Raw genomic sequence first — 22,602 nt, forward strand, 5'->3', positions numbered from 1 at the left:
ACAATAAAAAAAAAAAAGCAGGTGAAAAATCAAAATGAACTCCAGGAAATTAAAAAGTTTTTTTCTTTTTTGTTGCTTTTCTTTCCTTTTTTTTTTGTTTGTTCATTTATGTCTTTGGGAAGGTGAGGGAGCCACAGAAATGGAGGGGAAAAGGGTAAACAAATGCAGCTGGACAGTACGTTGAAAATGAACTATGTAACTTGTGGATGGAAGGGAAAAACTGGGAGAGAGTAAGAGAAGGGGTGACATTGTCCAAAAAAATGTACTCTTTACCTAACCCTCTGCACATCATCTTTACAATAACAACAAAAAGGCCAGGCACTGATAGCTCATGCCTATAATCCTAACTACTCAGGAGGTCGAGATCTGAGGATCACAGTTCTCAGCCAGCTGGGGCAGGAAAGTTCATGAGACTCTTATCGCCAATTAATGACCAGAAAATCAGAAGTGGGGCTATGGCTCAAGTGCTAAAGCACTAGCCTTGGGCAAAAAGGTGTCCAAGGATACCTAGGTTCACACCCTGAGCTCATGCCCCACAACTGGCAAAAAAAAAAAAAGATAATTTTTTTTTAATTAAAAGAGCTAGGTGCTAGTGGCTCACACCTATAATCCTAGCTACTCAGGAGGCTGAGACATAAGGAGCATGGTTCAAAACTAGCCTACACAGAAAGTCCATGAGACTCTTATTTCCAATGAACTACAAAAAAGCTAGAAGTACAGCTGTAGCTCAAGTTGTAGAGTGCTAGCCTTGAGTACAAAAGCTCAGGGACAGTGCCCAGGCCCTCAGTTCAAGTCCCCCTGCCCAGAAAAAAAAAAGAAGAAGAAGAAATATAGTTGTGGGAGACTTAAGAGACTTAGAGTTTGGAAAGACCGGGAAGCAACCCTGAGAAGTGGTATTTACATCTTTAGAATGAACAAAACCACAAATTAGTCCTAAATGGAGAGAGTATTCAGAAATGAAGCTGCAGAAAAGTCATAGGCAAAACCTGACACATCAAAGGTCTATTAAAATTATTTGTTACATCAATCAATGAATACAATTAAACATTTTCTGATATAAGGTCTAGCGGGTTATGTTGCTCAAACTAGCCTTGAACTCCTAAATTCCAGCTATCTTTAGCCTGGGAGTAGCTGGGAAGACAGCAGTCAGGCTGTGACACACCTGTGTCTAAACTTCAATAGCAAGCCTACTTCCTACTGCTCATCCCACCCTTGACTTTCTTTTCTCCACTTAAGATACATACACACTCTTACCACCAGATTTCCTTCTTTTTCACTCACTTCCATTTAACATTCTTGCTTAAAATGTATTTTCTCTAAAGCTTTGGTTTTAACACTTCCCCCTTCCAAAAATAACATCCATTCTCTGTTCTTGTGTTCTATACCTTTAATTCCCAAATTCATATGCCCAAATTTGCCACCCCTGATTTCATAGGCTAGTTCAGACCTCTGCATCTTACTAGAGCTCATAGTCTGTTTTCCCTAGTCAATTCCACTTATCTCTTCTATCTAATCTCTCAAATACTGCTGATTTATGTTGTTCACAATGTAATTTTTTTTGTCCTTCCCCTTTTGTTGCTCATCTTTTGTCAACACCATGACCAAGATCCTCAATAACTCATTTTGAGTAGGGACTCTGTAAGAGCATTACCAGTACAACTTTTTTTTTTTTTTTGGTTGGTTGTGAGGCCTGAACTCTGGGCCTGGGCACTGTCCCTCAGCTCTTCAGCTCAAGGCTAGCGCTCTACCACTTGAACCACAGCACCACTTCTGGCTTTTTCTGTTTATGTGGTGCTGAGGAATTAAACCCAGGGCCTCCAGCATGCAAGGCAAACACTCTACTGAGCCACCTTCCCAGCCCACCAGTACAATATTTAAAACCACCTTAATAACTTCATTCAGAGACCCAAAGCTTCCAAAATTCCTTAGTCTTTTAATGTTTTTCTGATCGTTTTCTTTCCTTTATGGGATGGAACCTAGAACCTTGTACATACTAGGTTAAGTGTTCTACAACTGAATTTTTGCTGATTCTTAAAATTTTCTATGATTTCCTCTCTCCCATATACTTCAACCAGATCTCCTACTATGTCTGAAGATGCTACTTCCATTCTAGTCTGATAGTCTACACATTAACAGCTTTCCCCAAACATACACTGTGCTCTTGCACGGATCATCCTCTTTTCTTTACATGCCGAATGCTATCAATATGTGATCTGCCTCGTCCAACTACTCCAGATCTCTCTGGAGAGCACTTTAAATTCCTATCCTATAAAGCTTTTCAACTATTTTCATCATCCAATTATGGACCATGTAACCACTTTCCACACTAGACAAACTGCCTACACCTGTATTCTACTGCCACCTCCAACTCATAGCTTTTACATTATTTACACTTATATTGTTCAGCAATCCTACCTTAACGCTAGGTCACCCCCTTTCCAAGTTGACACTTATTGACTGGCAAATAAGACGGCATGGCTAATATTTAAGCACTGATCTATCCAACTCCAAATCCTTAGCCCATTCTACCACATACTGCCTCTCCAATGCACCTTTCAGAAAATTCACATATTTCTATTTTACCCCTAATATTTCATCTTAGTGCATATCAGAAGTTGAACTTGGGATACCAACCTGCTCTCTGAATAGAATCTGTTAGAATTCTATCTGCTGTGTCATACTTCGTGTGATAAATGTATCCGTTCTCAATAAAAGCTAAATCTATTCCTGTAACACACAGACAGGGGAAAAGTCATTTTGCTTTAACGTTTAACTTCACTTTAGGCTTATTTGTTTAATAAATTCCTAAGACAAAATGTCAAAGCAATGGGATGACTGTCCTGCCATATTTATGAAGAATATTCTCTTCCATACTTACAAAATCTACAGTTATGATCCCTAATGCAAAGCATGACTGAGGAAGTATACTATACCACATAGAAGAGGAATTCACACAGCAAGGAGTAGGAAATTTGATGTACTGAGTTTGGTCAGTCATCAAAATTTTACCATCTATATCCTTGCCTGGCCAAAGCCAAATTTTAACTGCAAATAAAGTCATTGAGGGAATTGGCAAGCAAGACCCACAATAAAAGCAAAAGACCCCTAGGGCTGGGAATGTGGCTTAGTGGTAGAGAGCTTGCCTAGCATGCATGAAGCCAGGTCCAATTTCTCAGTACCACATAAACAGAAAAAGCTAGAAGTGGCACTGTGGTAGAGTGCCACAAGTAGTAGTAGAGTGCAAAAGAAGCTCAGGAACAATGCCCAGGCCCTGAGTTCAAGCCCCAGGACTGGCCAAAAAAAAAAAAAGTCAAAGACCCTTGAGAGATCTGGTAATGAATTGTTAAACCAATCCTAATCATATTCTGGAGGAGGCAAACATTTAAATTACTATGGAGTTTTAAAAAAAGAAAACATTTGGCATGGGTCCTCAAGAGGCTGAGAAATGAGGATTGAGGAAATTCAAAGCCAGCCCTGGCAGGAGAGTTTGTAGGACTCTTAGCTTCAATTAACCAACCAAAAAGCTGGAAGGGGATCTGTGGCTCAAATGGTAGAGAGCTAGTCCTGAGCAAAAAACTGCTCAGGGCAGAGCCCAGGCTGTTTGGCCTAGGACTAGAACACACACACACACACACACAAAAAGGACAACATTAAGAACTCTCTGTTAGTGAGGAAGAAAATTTATATGGAATGTACTCTCCAAACATGGTGTCTACTCATAAACTTTGAAGAAGTAAAGCTCATTTTTGAGAAATCAGTTTTGTACAACAGCTTATAAACCATTCACAAAATACCTGGAATGTTCCCAAAATCTCTATAGATACGAAAGTCCGTATCTGAAGGAATGATTCCACTCTGGAAAACCTCTTGAGCCACCACAGAAGCAAAAGGGTGTTTAGCTGCTGAAACATAAGCTTGAACCAACCAAGGATTTTCAGGACCTGAAAAGAAGTGGGACAACACAATGCAAGGTTAATCTTGTAATTTTTTAAACATATCTGAGTAATTACTTTGTTGCTGGTGTTACAATGCTAGACTTGCATGTACTAAGCAGATCTTTTCCAACCATGCTTCATCACTAGGTGGTTTGGGAAGATGGATGCAGACACATTCCTTAATCCCTTTTTCTGTATTTTCCAACATTTCTCAGATTATATGTATATGACTTGTAGAATGAAAAATAACTTCTCATAAAGATAAAATTACCTTAAACTATGTTTATCTGAAAAACAGGAAACTAATTTGTAATTCTATCACCCTCAGACAATTATTATCAATTTAACATTTTCAATTTTTGTGGTGTGTTCATAGCTGCAAACAGTACACTCTATACATTGTTCTTTAACATTAAACATATTTTCCAATACTGATAAAAATTACAATGATCATTTTAATACTTCCTCTTTATTTTGCTTACTATAAGGCTCCATACCATTTATAATTTATCATAATTAATAATTCTGCATTCATCATGTATTAACACCTTTTTTCAAAACTTGAGTTTCTTCTTTGAAATTATAGGATGTTATATTATTGCTTTCAATAAGGGCCTCATATCCAGAATATACAAGGTGCTCAAGAAACTAAACCTCAAAAAAGCAATTAACCCCATTAATAAATGGGCAAAGGAGCTAAATGGAGTCTTCTCAAAAGAATGGCCAATAAATAGAAATGGCCTGGCCATAATGGAAATGCAAATCAAAACAACACTGAGATTTCATCTCTCCCCAGTACAATTGGCCAGCATCAAGAATAAGAACAACATATGTTTGAGGGGCTGCAGGTAGGAATATAAACTAGTACAACCACTCTAGAAGGTGGTTTGGAGATTCCTCAAAAAACTGAACATAGAACTATCATATGATACAGCGATACCACTGTTGGGCATTTACCCAGAATATTGTAAATCAGGCTATAGTAAAGACACTTGTACATCCATGTTCATTGCTGAACTATTCACCACAGCCAAGTCACAGTAACAACTCAGATGGCCTACAATAGAAGAGTAAATCAAGAAAATGTGGTACATATATACAATAGAACTTTATTCATCTATCAGAAAGAATATTATGTCACTTGCAGAGAAGTAGATGGATCCAGAAAAAATTATGGTAAGTGAAGTCAGGGTCAGACAGTGTATGTATGTGTAAGTTAGATGTAAAATACACACATACATGATAACATACACAAGGTTTTATAAATATATACACAAACTGACTAAAGGATGGTACACCTAGGGGAGGAGTCCAAAGGTATAACTCTTCTGAACAACTAATAAACCACTTAAAATTAATATTGGGAAACATACATGTTCAGGGGGAAGGGCACAGTAAGAAGGGAGTCACAGGAAGGAAAGAGGAAAGTTGAGCAAATGCAGTCATTATATTTAATGTACACTAGTAGGGATGAGATGGGAAAGAACAATGGAAAGGGTGACACTGATCAAAATGCACTGTACTCATAAACTGTCTTTTGGAATTGAAATCCCTTTATATGATTACTTAATAATTCACATGAGACTCTTTATCTCCAGTAACCTATTCAAAAAAACTGGAATGTGAACTGTGGCCCAAGTGATATAGCGCTCACCTTCAACAAAAAAAGCCCAGGCCCAGAGTTCAAAGCTCCAGGATCATGGAGGGTTGGGGGGAAAGTATAGTACTGTTCCAGATTATTCACTCTTTCCTCCTAGAAAAAGGATTCCACATTCCTATCTTAGCCTTACCACATACATAATTTGTAATACTTCCCTATGGAATCACTACATATTTTCTCTACAAATATTAATTGAAGGCTTGGTCTTATTACTTGCTCTGGACAAAAGATTGTGAGCAGGAATAGAATAAAGCTCAATCCAATAAATAATAATAATAATAATGGGATATGACTAAATTATTAAAATAATTTATACTAGTAATTAAAAGTATATTATTAACACTTAGGAGAAAAGGCAAGCAGAGGGGGGGACACAAATGGAGAAAAGAAGGGTAAGCAAATACAGTATCTTCAATGTACATTATATAAAAGTTGAGTTTTTACATACAGGAGGTAGGGATGGGAAGGGGAAAGACAAGTGAGAATGATAAAAAGGGCAATACTGATCAAGATGCATTGCACTCATAATCTGACTTATGGAATTGAGACCCTTTTGTACTACTACTCAAAAAATAAATAAAAACAAAGATATAATTAAAACTACTCTGACAAACAAGTAAAGCTAAATTATAAATTCAAAAAGTGATTATCAAGAAATCAGAAGTTACTTAAATGGGGGCTGGGAAGGTGGCTCAGTGGTAGAGCGCTTGCCTTGCATGCTCGAGGCCCTGGGTTCGACTCCTCAGCACCATATAAGCAAAAAGAAAAAAGCCGGAAGTGGCGCTGTGGCTCAAGTGGTAGAGCGCTAGCCTTGAGCTGAAGAGCTGAGAGACAGCTCTTAAATGGGAGAAGGCTAGCGGTACAGTCCAGCAGTTGAGTACCTGCTTCGCATGCGGAAGGCCCCAAGAACTGGATCCCCAGCGCAGAAAAAAGGATTTAAGAGAATTGTATTTGAGAAAGCAGAGGTAAAAATTTTTGGAAGGGTGTGGCAAGAGTTTATACTCTGGAAGGTTTTACAAGATGACAGATTAGAAGCATTGGCCATTTCATTTTTTTTTTGGGGGGGGGTCCAGTTGTGGGACCTGAACTCTGGGCCTGGGAACTGTCCCTCAGCTCTTCAGCTCAAGGCTAGCTAGCGCTCTACCACCTGAGCCACAGCGCCACTTCCGGCTTTTTTCTTTTTGCTTATGTGGTGCTGAGGAATTGAACCCAGGACCTCATGTATGCAAGGCAAGCACTCTACCACTGAGCCACCTTCCCAGCCCTGGCCATTTCACTCTGTGAAGAAGAATCTAGTATCACAGAAGAAACTAGATTCTGAAGAGAGTAAGAGTAAGCTAACCAGAAACTATAAAGGAGGTTGTAGGGAAGCAGAAAACTTCAGAGGGGGAAACACACACATATACATACACAGCAACAGCAGCAGCAGCAGCAGGGAATAAATGAGGAACTCCAAATCCCTGGCTCACTAACTAGGGATGGGGTAACTAAAAACTGCAATACAAGATAAAATCAGCAGTACTAGCGAATTCTTGCTGCAAAATGTCCACATAAGCAAACCCGCACCGCAACACAGGGATATGTTGTAAGGCAACCAGGTGCCTTGGTAAAGACAGACGGTCTGTGGCTTCTTAAGCAGGAACCCACAGGGAACTGCCTTCTTGAGGAGAATGCCTAGAGATAAGGCACATGTAGCTCAATGACACAGAGTGCTATCCTTGAGCAGAAGAGCTGAGGGACAGTGCCCAGGCCCAGAGTTCAGGCCCCACGACTGGCCAATAAAAAACAAAAACAAAAAAACAGAACAAATATAAAAATTATGAGTATAGAATGAAAAGAGAAACCAAAAGTACTGAGAACCTAGATAATAAAATAAAAAGCAAAAAACATTTCCAAGAGAAGGTCATCCATGTGGAGAAGGCTTATAAAACACCAAATAAGCAACATCCCTAGACATTAAAATAGTAAACAAACAGAATAAAGAAAGAAAATTGAAAATAGCAAAGAAGAGACAAATTATACACAATGACAAATCCATCAGAATAACAGCTGGTTCCCAACAGAAACTCTAAGTGCCACAAGGTCATAAAAGGACATATACTTTAAACCCTGTAACGTAACAACTGCCATTCTAGATTAATAAACCAGCAAAACTATCTTTTATCATTAAGAGAGAAAAACCTTCCCATAATAATCAAAAGCTACAGGAAAAGATGACTAACAAACTAGCTCTGTGAAAGACACTTAAAGGAATACTAACCACAGAAGAAAATAAAAAACAAGAAAACTTAAGGAAGAATAAACCCCACTAGGCCGGGCACTGGTGGCTCACGCCTACAATCCTAGCTACTAAGGAGGCTAAGATCTGAGAATCATGGTTCAAAGCCAGCCCAGGCAAGAAAGTCTGTGAGACTCAGATCTCCCAATAAATCACCAGAATATCAGAAATGGCACTGTGGCTCAAGTGGTAGAGGACTAGCCTTGAGCTGAAGAGCTGAGGGAGAGTGCCTAGGCGCAGAGTTCAAGCCCCACAACCAATTAAAAAAACAAAAACAAAAAAACCCCACTAGATGAATTGATTGGCAAAGGAAGAATAGAAAAAAAGCAAGCATCATAAAAACAGGAAAATGACATGAAATATGGCATACTTTTCAATTTTATCATTGAATATTAATGGTCTTAATTCTCCAATCAAAGATATAGAACAGCAATTTGGATTAAAAAGCATGAACCAGCCATGCACTGGTAGCCCACACCTGTAACCTCAGCTACTAAGAGGCTGAGATCTGAGGATCATGGTTCAAAGCCACCCTAGGCAGAAAAGTATGTGAGAATCTTATCTCCAATATTGAGAGTAAATAATTTGGAAATGCATTGCAGCTACGGTTAGTTACCTCAATGAAAGCTGTTGCTCAATAAGGAGCTTGAGCAGAGAAAGAAAAAACAATAGAGAAGGTTATTCGGAACAAGGCATAATATTTGCCTGTATAAATGCCACAGTGATGTTAAGCACTGGTGGCTCACGCTTGTAATCCTAGCTACTCAGGAGGTTGAGATCTGAGGAAAGCAGTTCAAAGCCAACCTTGCAGGAAAGGCTGTGATAGTCTTATTTCCAATTAACCCCCTAAAAACCAAAATCAGGCTGTGGTTTAAAGTGGTAGAGTGCTAGTCTTGCACTTGCACACACACACACACACACACACACACACTGACAAAGAAAGAGAGGGAAGAAGGAAGGAAGGAAGGAAGGAAGGAAGGAAGGAAGGGAGGGAGGGAGGGAGGGAGGGAGGGAGGGAAAGAGGGAGGGAGGAGGGGAGAAAAAGGGAGGGAAGAGAAAGGGAAGAGAGGAAAGGGAAGGGACGGAGGGAATAAAGGAGGAAGGGAGGGGAGAAAAGAGAGAGAGAGAGAGATGTCACAGTGAAATCCCAATGCAGCTGGTGCACATTAATAATAATAATAATGATGACAGAAGAGCAGGGCAGGTTCTGTTTGGGGTTGAGATGTAGAGGGCTGGTAAAACAGGTGAAAGGAAATAGAACAATGAAGTCTGTTGTGGTTTTGAGAGGAAGAGAGCAGGATTGAGGAAAAGTGATGAAGGGGATGAGATTGAGGGAATGCATTATATGCATGTGAAAAAATTTCACAGTAAAACCCTACTTGTACCACTAATATATGCTAATTTAAGTCTCTACTCTTTCAAGAAGTAAGGTTTAAAAGGTATTCACTCTGTGATAATTAAGTTTTATAGCCTTTGTGATATATGATTGTGATATATTTCATATTACATAAATGCTATGCCTGACTGAACTGTGATAAAAACAGCTAGGATAGTATTGGTACAGTTGGATAAATCTGAAAATACATATTTATCAGACAATAGTTTTACTAACATTATACTTCTCAAGTATAATAAATGTTCTTAGAGAGGAGAATGTCTATTTACTGAGATAAATATGCTAAGATTATCAATTAATACAATTTTCTCCCTTGCTTTGATAAATGTAGTAAGTTATACTGTTGCTCAACTTGATTAGAAATGATTGACTATTTTGCATCTATTAATTGATTTCAGTTTGCAAATATTTAGAACATTAACATCAGTGTTTGATGTTACATACCAAAAATATCTACCACAGTTTATATACACCTATGACTCAGAAATGCATATATACATACGTGTAAAGTGGTAGAGCACTAAAGGGAAAAACAGAGAGCAAGGGAAAGGATGACACCATACAAAATGAAATTTACTCATTACCTGACTTACATAGTGTAACCTCTCTGTACTGTACATCATCTTTATAGTACCAATTAAAAATTAAAATAAAAAATAAAGGACTTGAAAATACAAAAAACTCATAGTGAAAAAAATACACTTGAAAAGATGTTCACAGCATCATTATTTATAAGAAAAAACTTAGAAAGTAAGTCCATTAGTAAAATGAATAGACTATAGTGCAATGGAATATCAGTCATCAATGAACACAGAATGAACTATTGTGAAATGAGTGGGGGAAAAAAAGCCACACACACAAAACACTGCATATGACTCAATTTAAATTAACTTCAAATACAGACAAATTTAAATCTACCAAGGTATGTTAGTATCGTGGTAATAACTTTCTAAGGCAGGAGGCTCTAGGGTACCTATTCTGTGATCTCATGATTATTTATATTGCATTTGTAGAAAATCATTATTCTGAGTGCTAAAAGCTGTGAACTTTTTGGATTACAATAAAAGATGAATAAAAACATTTATAAACATTTAAGATATATATTATATATAATATGTAGTATTTGTGATATTTTTCATATATTTATATATTTAAAGTTATATGAGATACTTATAAAGGAATAAAAGTACTTATAAAGTTTGTTTTATGCATTGTGCCATAAAAACTCATTTAGAAAAATCTTAGACCCATTAGTAAGAAAAGCTTTTACAATTTTAAAGATCTGATACCTGGCCTTTAACCTCTTATTGTTCCATTATAACATGGGCATGCCCAATGGCTATTACAGCTTCTCTTGGATTGTCTATTGATAGCTACCCATCAAGATCTGGTGTAGAAAAGTGAGGCTTGGGAGACTGAGATGAGGAAATAGATAAACTCCTGAGTAAGAAAATGCTCATCATATAAAGCAAAAGGGAGCCCCTTAAGTGAGAAACTGTAGACCTAAAGATGTTACTCTGTGGTTATCAACTATAAAAGGGTAGGTACTAATAGAATCCCAGTTTTACAGATCAGAAGAACAGGTTGGAGAGGTGTATGACTGGTCCAAGGCTCTACACATGGCACATACTATTGTTTTGAGGTTTTAAGCTTATCTCATTTAATTATAGAGCCAGTGCTCTTAGTCATTCCTCTCACATGCCAACCAAAGAAAGCTTTTAGCTTAATTATCCTCAAGAGAAAAGTACTGGGTACATATGAAATATTTTCAATTTGTATTCTTTCTGCTACCATCATCCAATCCTGTGATGCTTTCTGGGCTGTGACGGGTTCTTTTTAAAGAACAAGCCCAGCTTTTTTCTTGCAGGTATAACATGTACGACACTGAAGGGAAGTAAGAGCTCAATGACAGAATGAAGACAAAGCTTCCTAGAAATTGAACAAAAGCAGACCCACAGCATCACTTTACAATGTTCTACTTGCTTCCACTTGTGGCTGGTAGCAATGATACCCAGAGGAAAAAAAAAATAGATGCTATTAGCATTACTCTGATAAAAAATGTTAACAAAGACAACCTAAAACTACTCATAACTTAAAAAGAATGCTTCTTCAAGAGATTATTTATTAGAGTTCACTTATGTTCAAAAGTTTCCATTTTATAAAAACTAGAATTGCATTAAAATATACAGAGCCTTACATACCTGTTTGGAACACAAGTTCTTTCCCTCCCACACCTGCTGCCTCCAGGTTAATAAATGCACGAATTAAGCTTGCCCAGGGGTGCTGAGTAATGAAACCATGACTGGCCTTAATGAGAAGAAAACAAAACAAACATGGGTTAAACAATCTTAAACTATCAAACTTCATTTTAATTATTTTAAGTACAGAGAGCTATCTTGCTAAGGTAAACAATATGAGAATAAAATAATCATTTCTCAAAGATAGTCTGCAAAGACGTTCTGTTTCTCTTTTTTATAAATAATGGCTTTGTATCGTTCTGATTGCAAAGTTATCCATCACAGAGGCAGTCTATCAGGAGTGGTTCCAAACAACATTTTTGCTAAGTGTGAAACTATACAAAAGGCAAAGAAAATAGGAGTATAGAGGAGACAATACACGTGGTGGGCATTTGTACTGTGTACTACCACAAAACAGCTCTGAAACTCCAGATCAAAAAAAATATAAAGAGAGCAACTGTGCCATCAAAGAACTCTTTTATAAACCAAACACTGCTCCATGTATCATGGCTTATGCCTAAAATACTAGCACTAGGAAAGATGAGGCATGATGATCAGGAGTTCAAGGTCAGCCTGGGTTACATAGCAAGACCATCTCAGAAGAAGATTTAAAAACAAAAACAAAAAACCCATGTGGAGCTTGGCACCAGTGGCTCTCACCTATAAGCCTAGCAACTGGGAGGCTCAAAGCCAGCCCAGGCAGGAAAGTCCTTGAGATTTTTATCTCCAATTAACCACCAAAAAGCCAGAAGTGGAGCGGTGGCTCAAGTGGTAGAGCATTATGAGCACAAAAGCTCAAGGATAGTACCTAAGCCCTGGCAGGGTTCAAGCCCTTGGACTGGCACAAAAAAAAAAAAATATGTGCATAGATATACGTATAGTAAAAATTTGACCAAAGTACATTACATGCATGCATAAACCCATTTTTACAATTTACACTAATAAAAATAAATAAATAAAATGAAACGTTGCCAAGATAGTATGTTCTGAGTTGAGCTTTTCAGATATTGAACAAGTCTACATAAGTTTTTGTATGTGTGCCACTACTAGTGCTTCAACTAAGGTCTTTATGCTCTACTTTTAGCTTTTCTCTCAAGATTGGAGCTCTACCACTAGAGCCACAGTGCCACTTTTGACGTTTTTTTGGAGATAAGAAGTCCCTCAGGGAAGTGGCACTGTGACTCAAGTGGCAGAGTACTGGCCTTGAGCTGACAAGCTCAGGGACAGGAACCAGGCCCAGAGTTCAAGCCCCACAACTGGAGGAAAAATATAGTTGAGACAAGAGGACCTCAAATTCAAGTTCAGCATGGACTACCTACTGCATCCCCCCTCAAAAACAAACAAACAAACAAAACCAGCAAAAAAAGTTGTAAAGATTTTGGCTGGGCACCAGTGGCTCATGCCTGTAATCCTAGCTATTTAGGAGGCTGATATCTGAGCATTGCGGTTCAAAGCCAGCCCAGGCAGGAAAGTTCATGAGACTCTTATCTCCAATTAACCACCAGAAAACCGGAAGTGGCACTGTGGCTTAAGTGGTACAGCGCCTGCCTTAAGCTAAAGAGCTGAGGGACAGTGCCCAGGCCATGAGATCAAGCCCCACAACCAACCAAAAAAAAAAGAAAGAAAGACAGGGGCTGGGAATGTGGCTCAGTGGTAGAGTGCTTGCCTTGAATGCATGAGGCCCTGGGTTCCATTCCTCAGCACCATATAAGCAGAAAAAAACTGAAGTGGTGCTGTGGTTCAAGTGATAGAGCACTAGCCTTGAGCTGAAGAGTTGAGCCCAGACCCAGAGTTCAACCAAAAAAAAAAAAAAGACAAATAGCACATTTCTCTCTGATATGCAGAAATTAGAGCCAAAATACACTGGATATGATAAATGATACATGAATCCCAATTCAAGACACTCACACACAGTGAGACCAAAAGAGGATACTCTTTGGAGAGAAACACAAAGGTGTGATGTCTACGTGCCTCTTCGTATATATATATATATAAATATATATATATATCAAAACGAACTCCAAGATACAAGTACTTTTTTTTTTTGTCGGTCGTGGGGCTTGAACTCTGGGCCTGGGCACTGTCCCTCAGCTCTTCAGCTCAAGGCTAGTGCTCTACCACTTGAGCCACAACACCACTTCCGGCTTTTTCTGCTATGTGGTGCTGAGGAATCGAATCTAGGGCCTCGTGCATGCAAGGCAAGCACTCTACCACTGAGCCACCTTCCCAGCCCCAACAAGTACTTTTTAAAGTACTATCAGGTACAGTAATTTCTTGAGTTTTTGATACTATTCATATTAATAAAAATGCATATTAGCTATCATCATCATCATTATTAAAGCCTAGTATTTAAAGCAACAAAATCTCACTTGCAGGACATTTTCCTCAGCACCATTGAAGAGAAATACCACAGCATGGTGTAAGGCTTCTGAAGATGTTGATAAAACTCGAAGAACTTCCAACATCACTGAACAGCTAACTGCATCATCACTGGCACCTTCAAATCAGAAAAACAGATTTGTTTCTCAGATTTTAAAGCCTTTACATTATGAACCATTGTAGCTAGTCTCCTCAGAGAAATATCACAATAGATGTATGACTGTAAGTATAGCTCTATCATTATCAGGTGACCAATGCACCTACCATACAGAAGTTCCACAAAGATCCTGGTCTGGTTTGTCCACTAACAACCTACCATGCCTAGCTCTCAGGACAAACTCAATTTCTGTTGAATAAATCAACTGGATGAGACGTAAGGTCATAAAGCAAACTGTCAATCTCAACAACCCAAGATCATTTGTGACATCCTTTGCAGAGCTCAAACTGTGGGCCTCATGTGTGCTAAAGCAGGTGATCTACTATTGAGCCACAATGACAGCTCCCATTTGCGTCATTCTTTATCTTTGTTCCACCTTTGTAACATTCTTACATCCAGTACTCTCAACTTCTTCCCCATCACCTCCCACTGCCATTCACTCCTTTCGTGCCTTTCTCCATCAAAATCACAGTAACTACAGATTTATTTATTTATTTACAGAAGGGTCAGTTTGGATGGCATAGCATTTTTTTAAGGTTCTTCCAAGGGGATTGTGAATAGAAAAATACAAGACACTTGTCTTCTTACTTGACACTTGTCTAGTAAGACATAGGAAAGGATCTAATGACCTAAGTTGTACATCTGGTCCCAGCACTGAAAAAGTAAAGGACTTAGTGAAATTTCCTAACCTCCTCTTAATTCAGAAACTTTGTACTATAGCAGATTGTAAGAGAACTCTGATATTTTAATTTTTTTAAAGTTCTGTAAGAGGTAAAAGGAATTGACTGGCTGGCTACAGATGTCTGTAATCCTAGCTAGTTAGGAGGCTGAGATCTGAGGATTGTGGTATAAAGCCAGACTGGCAGGAAAGTCTATGAGACTCATTTCTCCAAAAACTACCAAAAAGCCAAAGCCTTGAGCAAAAAAAGCTCAGAGACCTGCATTCAAGTGCAAGATGGCACAAAGCTTAAAAAACAACAACAACAACAACAACAACTGACTGCAGGCTGGAAATGTGGCTTATTGATAGAGTGCATTCCTAGCATGCATGAAGCCCTGGGTTCAATTCCTCGGTACTACATGAACAGAAAAAGCTGGAAGTGGTGCTGTGGCTCAAGTGGTAGAGCCCTGAATTCAAGACCCAGGATGAACAAAAAATAAAAGAACTGACAGCATATTTGATGGTACTAGGAAATTACTGTTAGGTTTGTAGTTTTCTGGGGGGTTTTGTTTTCCTTTGTTTTGTTTTGTGCCTGTACTAAGGCTTGAATTCAAGGTTTTAGTGATGTCTCTTAGATTTTTCTCTCAAGGCTGACGCTATACCACTTAAACCATAGCTCTATTTAGGATTTCTGGTGGTTAATTAGAAATAAGAGTCGGGGCTGTGAAGGTGGCTCAGTGATAGAACCTTGCCTTGCATTCATGAGGCCCTGGGTTCAATTCCTCAGCACCACATAAGCAAAAAAAAAGAAAAAAGCCATAAGTGGTAATGTGGCTCAAGTGGTAGAGCGCTAGCCTTGAACTGAAGAGCTGAGGGACAGCACCTAGGCCCAGAGTTCAGGCCCCACGACTGGACCCACCCCCCAAAAAAAAAGAAAAAAAAAGAAATAAGAGTCTTACAAACTTTCCTGCAGAGCCTGGCTTCAAACCACAATCCTCAGACCTCAGGCTCCTGAATAGCTAGACTACAGGAATAAGCCAAGCCACCAACACCCAGCTAATTTATAAGTGAGATAACACATGATATTGTAAGCATGTCAAAAGGGGTCTTTATCTTTCACTAAAATACTCAATAGGAAACAATACAGGTAAGATCCACTCTAAAATAAGCAAAGAGAGGGTGGTATTAAAAATTAAAATAAGATTGGACTACTGAAACTGAGTGGGATGAATATCTGGATTCTCTTAATTCTTTCTATTTTTATACATATTTGAAATTTTCCATTATAGAAAGTTTAAAGAGTACTAAAAGTGAATAAATACTATCATAAGCTAGGCAATAACATTTCTGGGTCTATATACTGGGAGGCAGAGTGCTACAGTTTAGTGACAATTTTAGAGCAGGAAAGACTTGGGAAGTAAATTTTAGCTGTCACTTTACTTTGGTCTGAAAAACAGGTTAATGATATTCATTTCACAGGTTTGTAGTGAAGATTAAAGAAGATAGCACCTGCTGCCAGACACCTGGGGGGCATCTGATGTTAAGTTTTTCCTTCTCTTTGCAAACTTAAGGAAGGCTTTACAACCAGCTAAAATAAAATGCTCATTTGGGATGTTAAATTCCAGACTCCATTTCTACTCAAGAATGACACTAGTCTTAGTGGTCATTACTAGACAATATATTAATCAAAGTGAAGACTAATAATTATATAGCTGTTATCAAGCAGGAAGTTTTGTGTTGGTGTCAATAAAGTGCCACCTTCCAGAAATCAAGTAAGCATTTTTTTACTTTCACACTGAGTTATTTTAAAATAAAAAGTAAACCATATTTTTTATTCAATATAAAATGGAAAATAAAAGATATTTATCTTTATTGGCTGTTTAGTAATGGTTTTATTATCTTAGAAGAGAACCTGAGAAGGGTCAAATGCTTTGAAGAAAGTGAAAGAAGTTAGATGACAATAAAAGGGTTTCTTTCCATTTAGAATTACCTCTAAAAGCGAAGCTGCGCCCCAAATTACTCAACGTCTCTCTACCAATCTGGAACACCAGAGCAGACACAAGATACAGTCTTTCTGCAAGTAACACTAATTCTAATTGACATCAGTTTCTGAGTCTTAGATAGACTGCTGAGAAGAACTTTAAAACAATATTCATGGGAAGCCAGGATAGTCATGCGAGCCTGTAATAACAGCATTCTAGAGTCTCAGGCAGAAAGATCATGAGTTCAGGAACAACCTAAGTTACAAAGTGAGACCCTATTGGAAGAAGAGGAAGAGGAGGAGGAGGAGGAGGAGGAGGAGGAGGAGGAGGAAAAGTTGGTGGAGGGGAGGCAGTAGTAGTTGAAATAATAATTATAAGGCTATGAATCTATCTCAGTAGTAGAATGCTTGACTTCCATGTGTTGCCCTGGGTTTGATCCCTGGTACTCGAAAAAGAAAACAACAATAACATTCAGGGACAATGATATAGCTCAGTAGTTAAGAGCTTCTCTAGCATGTACAGGCTCTGGATTGAATTCTCAGTATTGCAAAAAATAAAATGAAAACTACTCATCTTCCAGTCTGTAGTCTAATGTGTTTTATCCATTGCACCACTTACCCATGAATTGGAGGGAGAGGAAATAGAGTTTTCAGTGCCATAAGTGTAGAAAACACTACCTCCCTGACTGATGGATAATCCTCGTTTCTGTCCACTAATATCAGGCATTTATCTTTAAAAATTAAGTTACTAGAAGGAAAATGTGAGCAAACATCTGTAACTGACTTTTTATTTCTACCAGGCTGTCCAATCACCTGGAATTCTACAAAATATAACTCTCTACAACACATTTATTAAAATATTATGAGACAAGAGTTGTTGAATTACTTCTATGCAAGGTCTAGGGTGTTTTCTTTATAAAATTAGATTGCCCACTGACTACCTTCAAATACTGTACAAACTTTTTTGAGAAAACAGGACATATCCCAACTGAACATTTAAGTGTTATTATAAAAAGATTAAATAATATAACCTATTGTCAAAATGTATGCCATAGTACTCACAGTGACAGATACCACAATTCAAAACAAATACCCAGACAGACCACTGTTGCTCTAAAATTATGTGCAATGCTATATTACTTTTTCTTTGAATTCTAACTGAACACAAGTTCATATAGTCCTTTAAAAACTAGACTTAAGAATAGCTTTTTATAACTATCATATAATATATGGAGAAATTCTTGTCACATGTAATTTTCCTCTGGAAGCCAGTTAGAATAATATAAAAGTCAACACCAAAGGAAAAAAATACTCATCTTCAATTAATTCAATCACTAAGAAGACTTAAATGATTAAGATTATTTTAGGAATGTATGAAATATTATTTTTAGTAATTTATTACTGACAGGTAAAAGTAGGTTCTAAGGCTCACAGAAATGCCATCTTTTAGTTAGTGGACTCTATATATGAAATATGTAATATCTGACACTGTTTGTGAAGAGCAGAATATGGTATTCCAAAATATGGTATTTTCACTTTTTGGTTGTTTTTTGTTTGTTTGGGTTTTGGTTGTTTTTTGTTTGGTTGGGTTTTTTTTTTTTTTTGCCAGTCCTGGGGCTTAAACTCAGCACCTGGGCACTGTTCCTGAGTTCTCTGTGCTCAAGGTTAGCACTCTACCACTTGAGCCACAGGGCCACTTCTGACCTTTTCTGAGTAGTTTATAGGAGGTAAGAGTTTCACAGACTTTATCTGTCCAGGCTGGCTTTGAACTGCAAGCCTTAGATCTCAGCCTCCTGAGTAGCTAAGATTACAAGCATGAACCATCAGCTCTGGCTACATATGACTTATTTTGAGCTAAAAGAAATTAAGAAGCAAAAAAAAAGAAAGAAAGAAAGAAAGAAATTAAGAAGCAAAGGTAAGAAGAACTCTCCACTCTTCTATTTTCCTGAAAGTATAACATAAATTTATGGAGGTTCTACCTTCCTTCTCTACCAGAAAGGACAAAGGTTGATGACCAAAGATAATCTTATACTTATCAGCCGAAAAGCAGTACCAGTTAAATTTTATCAACTAGATTCTATACACTTACCAGCCGAAAAGCAGTACCAGTTAAATTTTATCAACTAGATTCTATCTAGTGGCTTTCCACAAAGGTTCAAGATCCTTTTCCTTTTCTCTTTGTATTTTTTGTTTTTGTTTTGTTGTACTAAGAAATGAACTCAGGAACTGCACATACTAGAAAGTACTCTACCTCCAGCCCCGTTCTTTTCCCTTGTCTTCTCACTTCTCCAAAAATGTTGGGGTTTTTTTGTTGTGTTTTCAGTTGTGCGGCTTGAACTTAGGACCTGCACACTGTCCCTGAGGTTTTTGCTCAAGGTCACAGCAACACTTCTGGTTTTCTGGTGGCTAATTCGAGATAAGAGTCTCACAGACTTTCCTGCCCAGGATGGCTTTGAACCATGATTCTCAGATCTCAGCCTCCTAAGTAGCTAGGATTACAAGTGTGAGCCACAAGCACTCAGCATATTCTGGTTTTTGATGTTAACAAAGAGCAAGGAGCAGCCGGGCGCTGGTGGCTCATGCCTGTAATCCTAGCTACTCAGGAGGCTGAGATCTGAGGATCGAGGTTCAAAGCCAGCCCGGGCAGGAGAGACCGTGAAACTCCTATCTCCAGTAAACCACCAGAAAACTGGAAGTGGCGCTGTAGCTCAAGTGGTAGAGCGCTCACCTTGAGCTGAAGAGCTGAGGGACAGCGCCCAGGCCCAGAGTTCAAGCCCCACGACCGACAAAAAAAAAAAAAAAACAAAGAGCAAGGAGCTAGATGACTGAACCACCTCTTTGAGATGTACTTTTTCCCTTGGTATCTCTCATGTATATCTGAAGTAAGCATGGTAATAATAAATTTTTGTTTTTCTCATATATTTGTGTGTGTGTGTGTGTTTAAACTCAAGGCCTCCTACTTTCACTTAGTTTTTTTTAACTTCCTCAAGGCTGGTGCTCTACTACTTTAGCCATAAGTCCACTTCTGGCTTTTTGCTGGTTTGGAGATAAGTATCTCATAGACTTTTTCTACCTGGGCTGGCTTTGAAATTCAATCCTCAGATCTCAGACTCCTGAGTAGCAAGGATTACAGACATGAACCACAGGAGTCCATCACACATAAGAACTGTGAAAAGTACAAGGAAAATTACTTTTTCTTCCTCTGACACCTGTATTTACATTTTTCTTATATAATATTCTCAACCATAGTATTTCTTTTCCCCTTCCTAGAATTTAAGCATAAGTAAATGTAGTTTTATTACTGCTTTGAAATGGACACAACACACCACTGTTACCCCAAAGGTACTTTTATATAAAAAGTTTGTGCATTCTGATTTCTGTGGAAAAAAAATCAAAGTATACTTTCATTGCAAGCATAATTTCGGTCTGAATCATTTGCAGTTCACAAAATTCTATAGGTTATATTGGGCGCACTATAAATGCGAGCAACCCAGAAATATTTGTGTTTATAACTGCTAATAACAGCAACAACAAAAAAAGGTTTTTCCTGAAAAATACTATTCTGATATTTACTTATATTTAATACTTTGAGCAACATTTTGGAACATTAGTACTATTTTTTCACAAAACAGTTGAGAAACTAAAGAAAGAACAAGTTAAGCAATTTGCCAAAGTAGTATTAGCCAACACTCTTATTACTGTATTTCCCTTCAAAGGTTAATTATAATTGTAGGAACAAACCGGCCAGGAAATGTATCATCTGAGCCCAATTCTGTCTCTTACCAGTGGAGATCAGCTAAATTTGTTCCTATATCAAAAAAGGGGTGGAGCCAGGTGCTATCATTATAAAATGTTATTTTCTATTCTTACCTATCTACAATAATTGTTGAAAACATATTTTCCCTGAAAAACCTTACTTTTAAAAATGGAAGTTTAACAGATTCTCAGTCATTGAACATATACACATTATGTCAAGCACTTCAAGTATTTTCAGAACAAGATATTAAATTGATTAGAGTATTCTAACAGTATAGCATAACCCCAGTGGACCAAATCCTTACATAGGGCATAGAAACTGCCAGAAATTATGTCTTCCAAACCATGTGTCCTTTAAAGGCTGGTACTATCCTTTACCCAGTAACCCCAAAACCTATTGTAATGCTGAGCTGAGCAGGCACTTGAAGTAATATAACCTAACTTCAGAACCCAAGGACACATGGTAACACTGATAAGGAGGCAACTTCACTCTATCAGAAACACTTTATGTACTGCCACTGGGTTGATGGCCCAAAGCTTAAAAAAAAAGTAATAATAATAAAGTACTTAAGAAAATATTGAACAGTTAGATCCTAAAGCGATTATATCAGCCTTCCATCACAATGGAAAAAAACGGTTAGGTTAAGAAAACAACCCTCGGGCTGCGAAGTTAGCTCAGTGGTAGAGTGCTTGCCTTGCATGCCTGAGGCCAGGGGTTCGATTCCTCAGCACCACATAAGCAAAATGAAAAAAAAGCCAGAAGTGGCACTGTGGCTCAAGTGGTAAAGCGCTAGCCTTGAGCTGAAGAGCTGAAGGACAGTGCCCAGGCCCAGAGTTCAGGCCCCACGACCAGACCCCCCCCCCAAAAAAGAGAAAACAACCCTCAACTCACTTCCCAAGAAGTTAAGGATTAAGTGAATAAACTTTCTACTACTATGATTATTTAAAATGACTAAAAAGTGGGTACCTGGTGAATTTGCTACTGAATCAAAATGACAGTTAGCCAGGACAGCATGTTGGGCTCCATCTCTTGGTTCCAACTTTACCACAACATTGGTGATATTGTCATAGTAGCTTGTAAAACCTCCCAAGAAGTCAATGCTAAAGGAGCCTGTAGGCCGTTGTACGTCCACTGAAATCTTGTGAAGGCTGCTGCTTTGTACTTCAATCAGTTTAATCTGTTCCAAAAGGTAATGTACTGTCAGAATTTCATTTTCTGGACTTCCTGTAGTCCTGGGGCCAATGGATGTTATATGTTCAAGATAATCTCTGGAAGCAACCAAAAAGAATGGTGATGTCAAACGTTGACATGCTTAAGACAGCACTGAGCAACTATCCTAACTCCACTCCCCTCCCCTCCTCTCCCTCTGGCTCCCTCTCTCCCTTGTAGCTGTGGTTCAATGATAGGGTACTAGTCTACGGAACAAAAAGCTCAGGGACAGTGCCTACGCCCTGAGTTCAAGCCCTAGGACCAGCACAAAACAAACAAGCAAATTAATTCATTTAATTTTAGAACCGCCCCTTCCACACACACACCCAAACCTTATAGTCATTCATGGGTGCCAATGACGGTTTGACAAATTGTGCAATTGTCAAAGTTTTGAGTGGGTAACGGGGTGCTGGTGACTAACGCCTGTAATCCTAGCCACTGAGGAGGCTGAGATTTGAGAGGATCATGGTTCGAAGCTAGCCCAGGCAAGAACATCTATGAGGCTCTTATCTCCAAAAAGCCAGAAAGTGGAGCCGTGGCTCAACTGGCAGAGCACCAGCCACGAGCTCAGGAGCAGCACTCAGGGCGGCTGGGAGTTCAAGCCCCAGGGCCCGGACAGACACGGGGACCCACGCCCGTAGTGAACGCGTTGCCTTCCTATCCCGGGGTCTGCGAAGCTCGGGAAGTTGACACCTTACCCTAGCCCCTCTCCAGCCTCCCCGGCCAAAAGAAATGCACTCGAACTTCCCTCGCCCTTCCTGTTCATTGGAAGCGCAGGAGGACGACCCGAGGGAGAAAGTGGAAGTAGCTCGAGCCGCGCGGGACCGACAGCCCAAGCGACGTGCAGGCAGGGGAAGGCAGGCCAGGTCCCGGCCACGCCACGCCACCTCGGTCCGCACCCCCGAGAAGACCACGGGGCGGACCGGCCAGCCCCAGCCCCGACGCTGGGAGT

At 38.9% G+C, this 22,602-nt stretch overlaps 1 protein-coding gene across 1 annotated transcript in view; it reads right to left on the bottom strand.

The window, feature by feature from the left end:
* The window catches only part of Ermp1 (endoplasmic reticulum metallopeptidase 1), a 52,961-nt gene that overhangs the window by 28,714 nt on the left and 1,645 nt on the right, over nt 1–22,602 (bottom strand). Inside the window, exons 2-7 of the mRNA XM_013026374.1 lie at nt 22,366–22,594; nt 21,408–21,752; nt 13,876–14,003; nt 11,471–11,576; nt 3,795–3,941; nt 2,635–2,727 (exon numbers count right to left, since the gene is read on the bottom strand). Coding sequence (XP_012881828.1) covers nt 2,635–2,727; nt 3,795–3,941; nt 11,471–11,576; nt 13,876–14,003; nt 21,408–21,752; nt 22,366–22,594 — 1,048 coding nt within the window. The remainder of the gene's footprint in view (nt 1–2,634; nt 2,728–3,794; nt 3,942–11,470; nt 11,577–13,875; nt 14,004–21,407; nt 21,753–22,365; nt 22,595–22,602) is intronic.

The sequence above is a fragment of the Dipodomys ordii genome, unplaced genomic scaffold (assembly GCF_000151885.1).
Source record: "Dipodomys ordii isolate 6190 unplaced genomic scaffold, Dord_2.0 Scaffold93, whole genome shotgun sequence".
NCBI lineage: Eukaryota > Metazoa > Chordata > Mammalia > Rodentia > Heteromyidae > Dipodomys > Dipodomys ordii.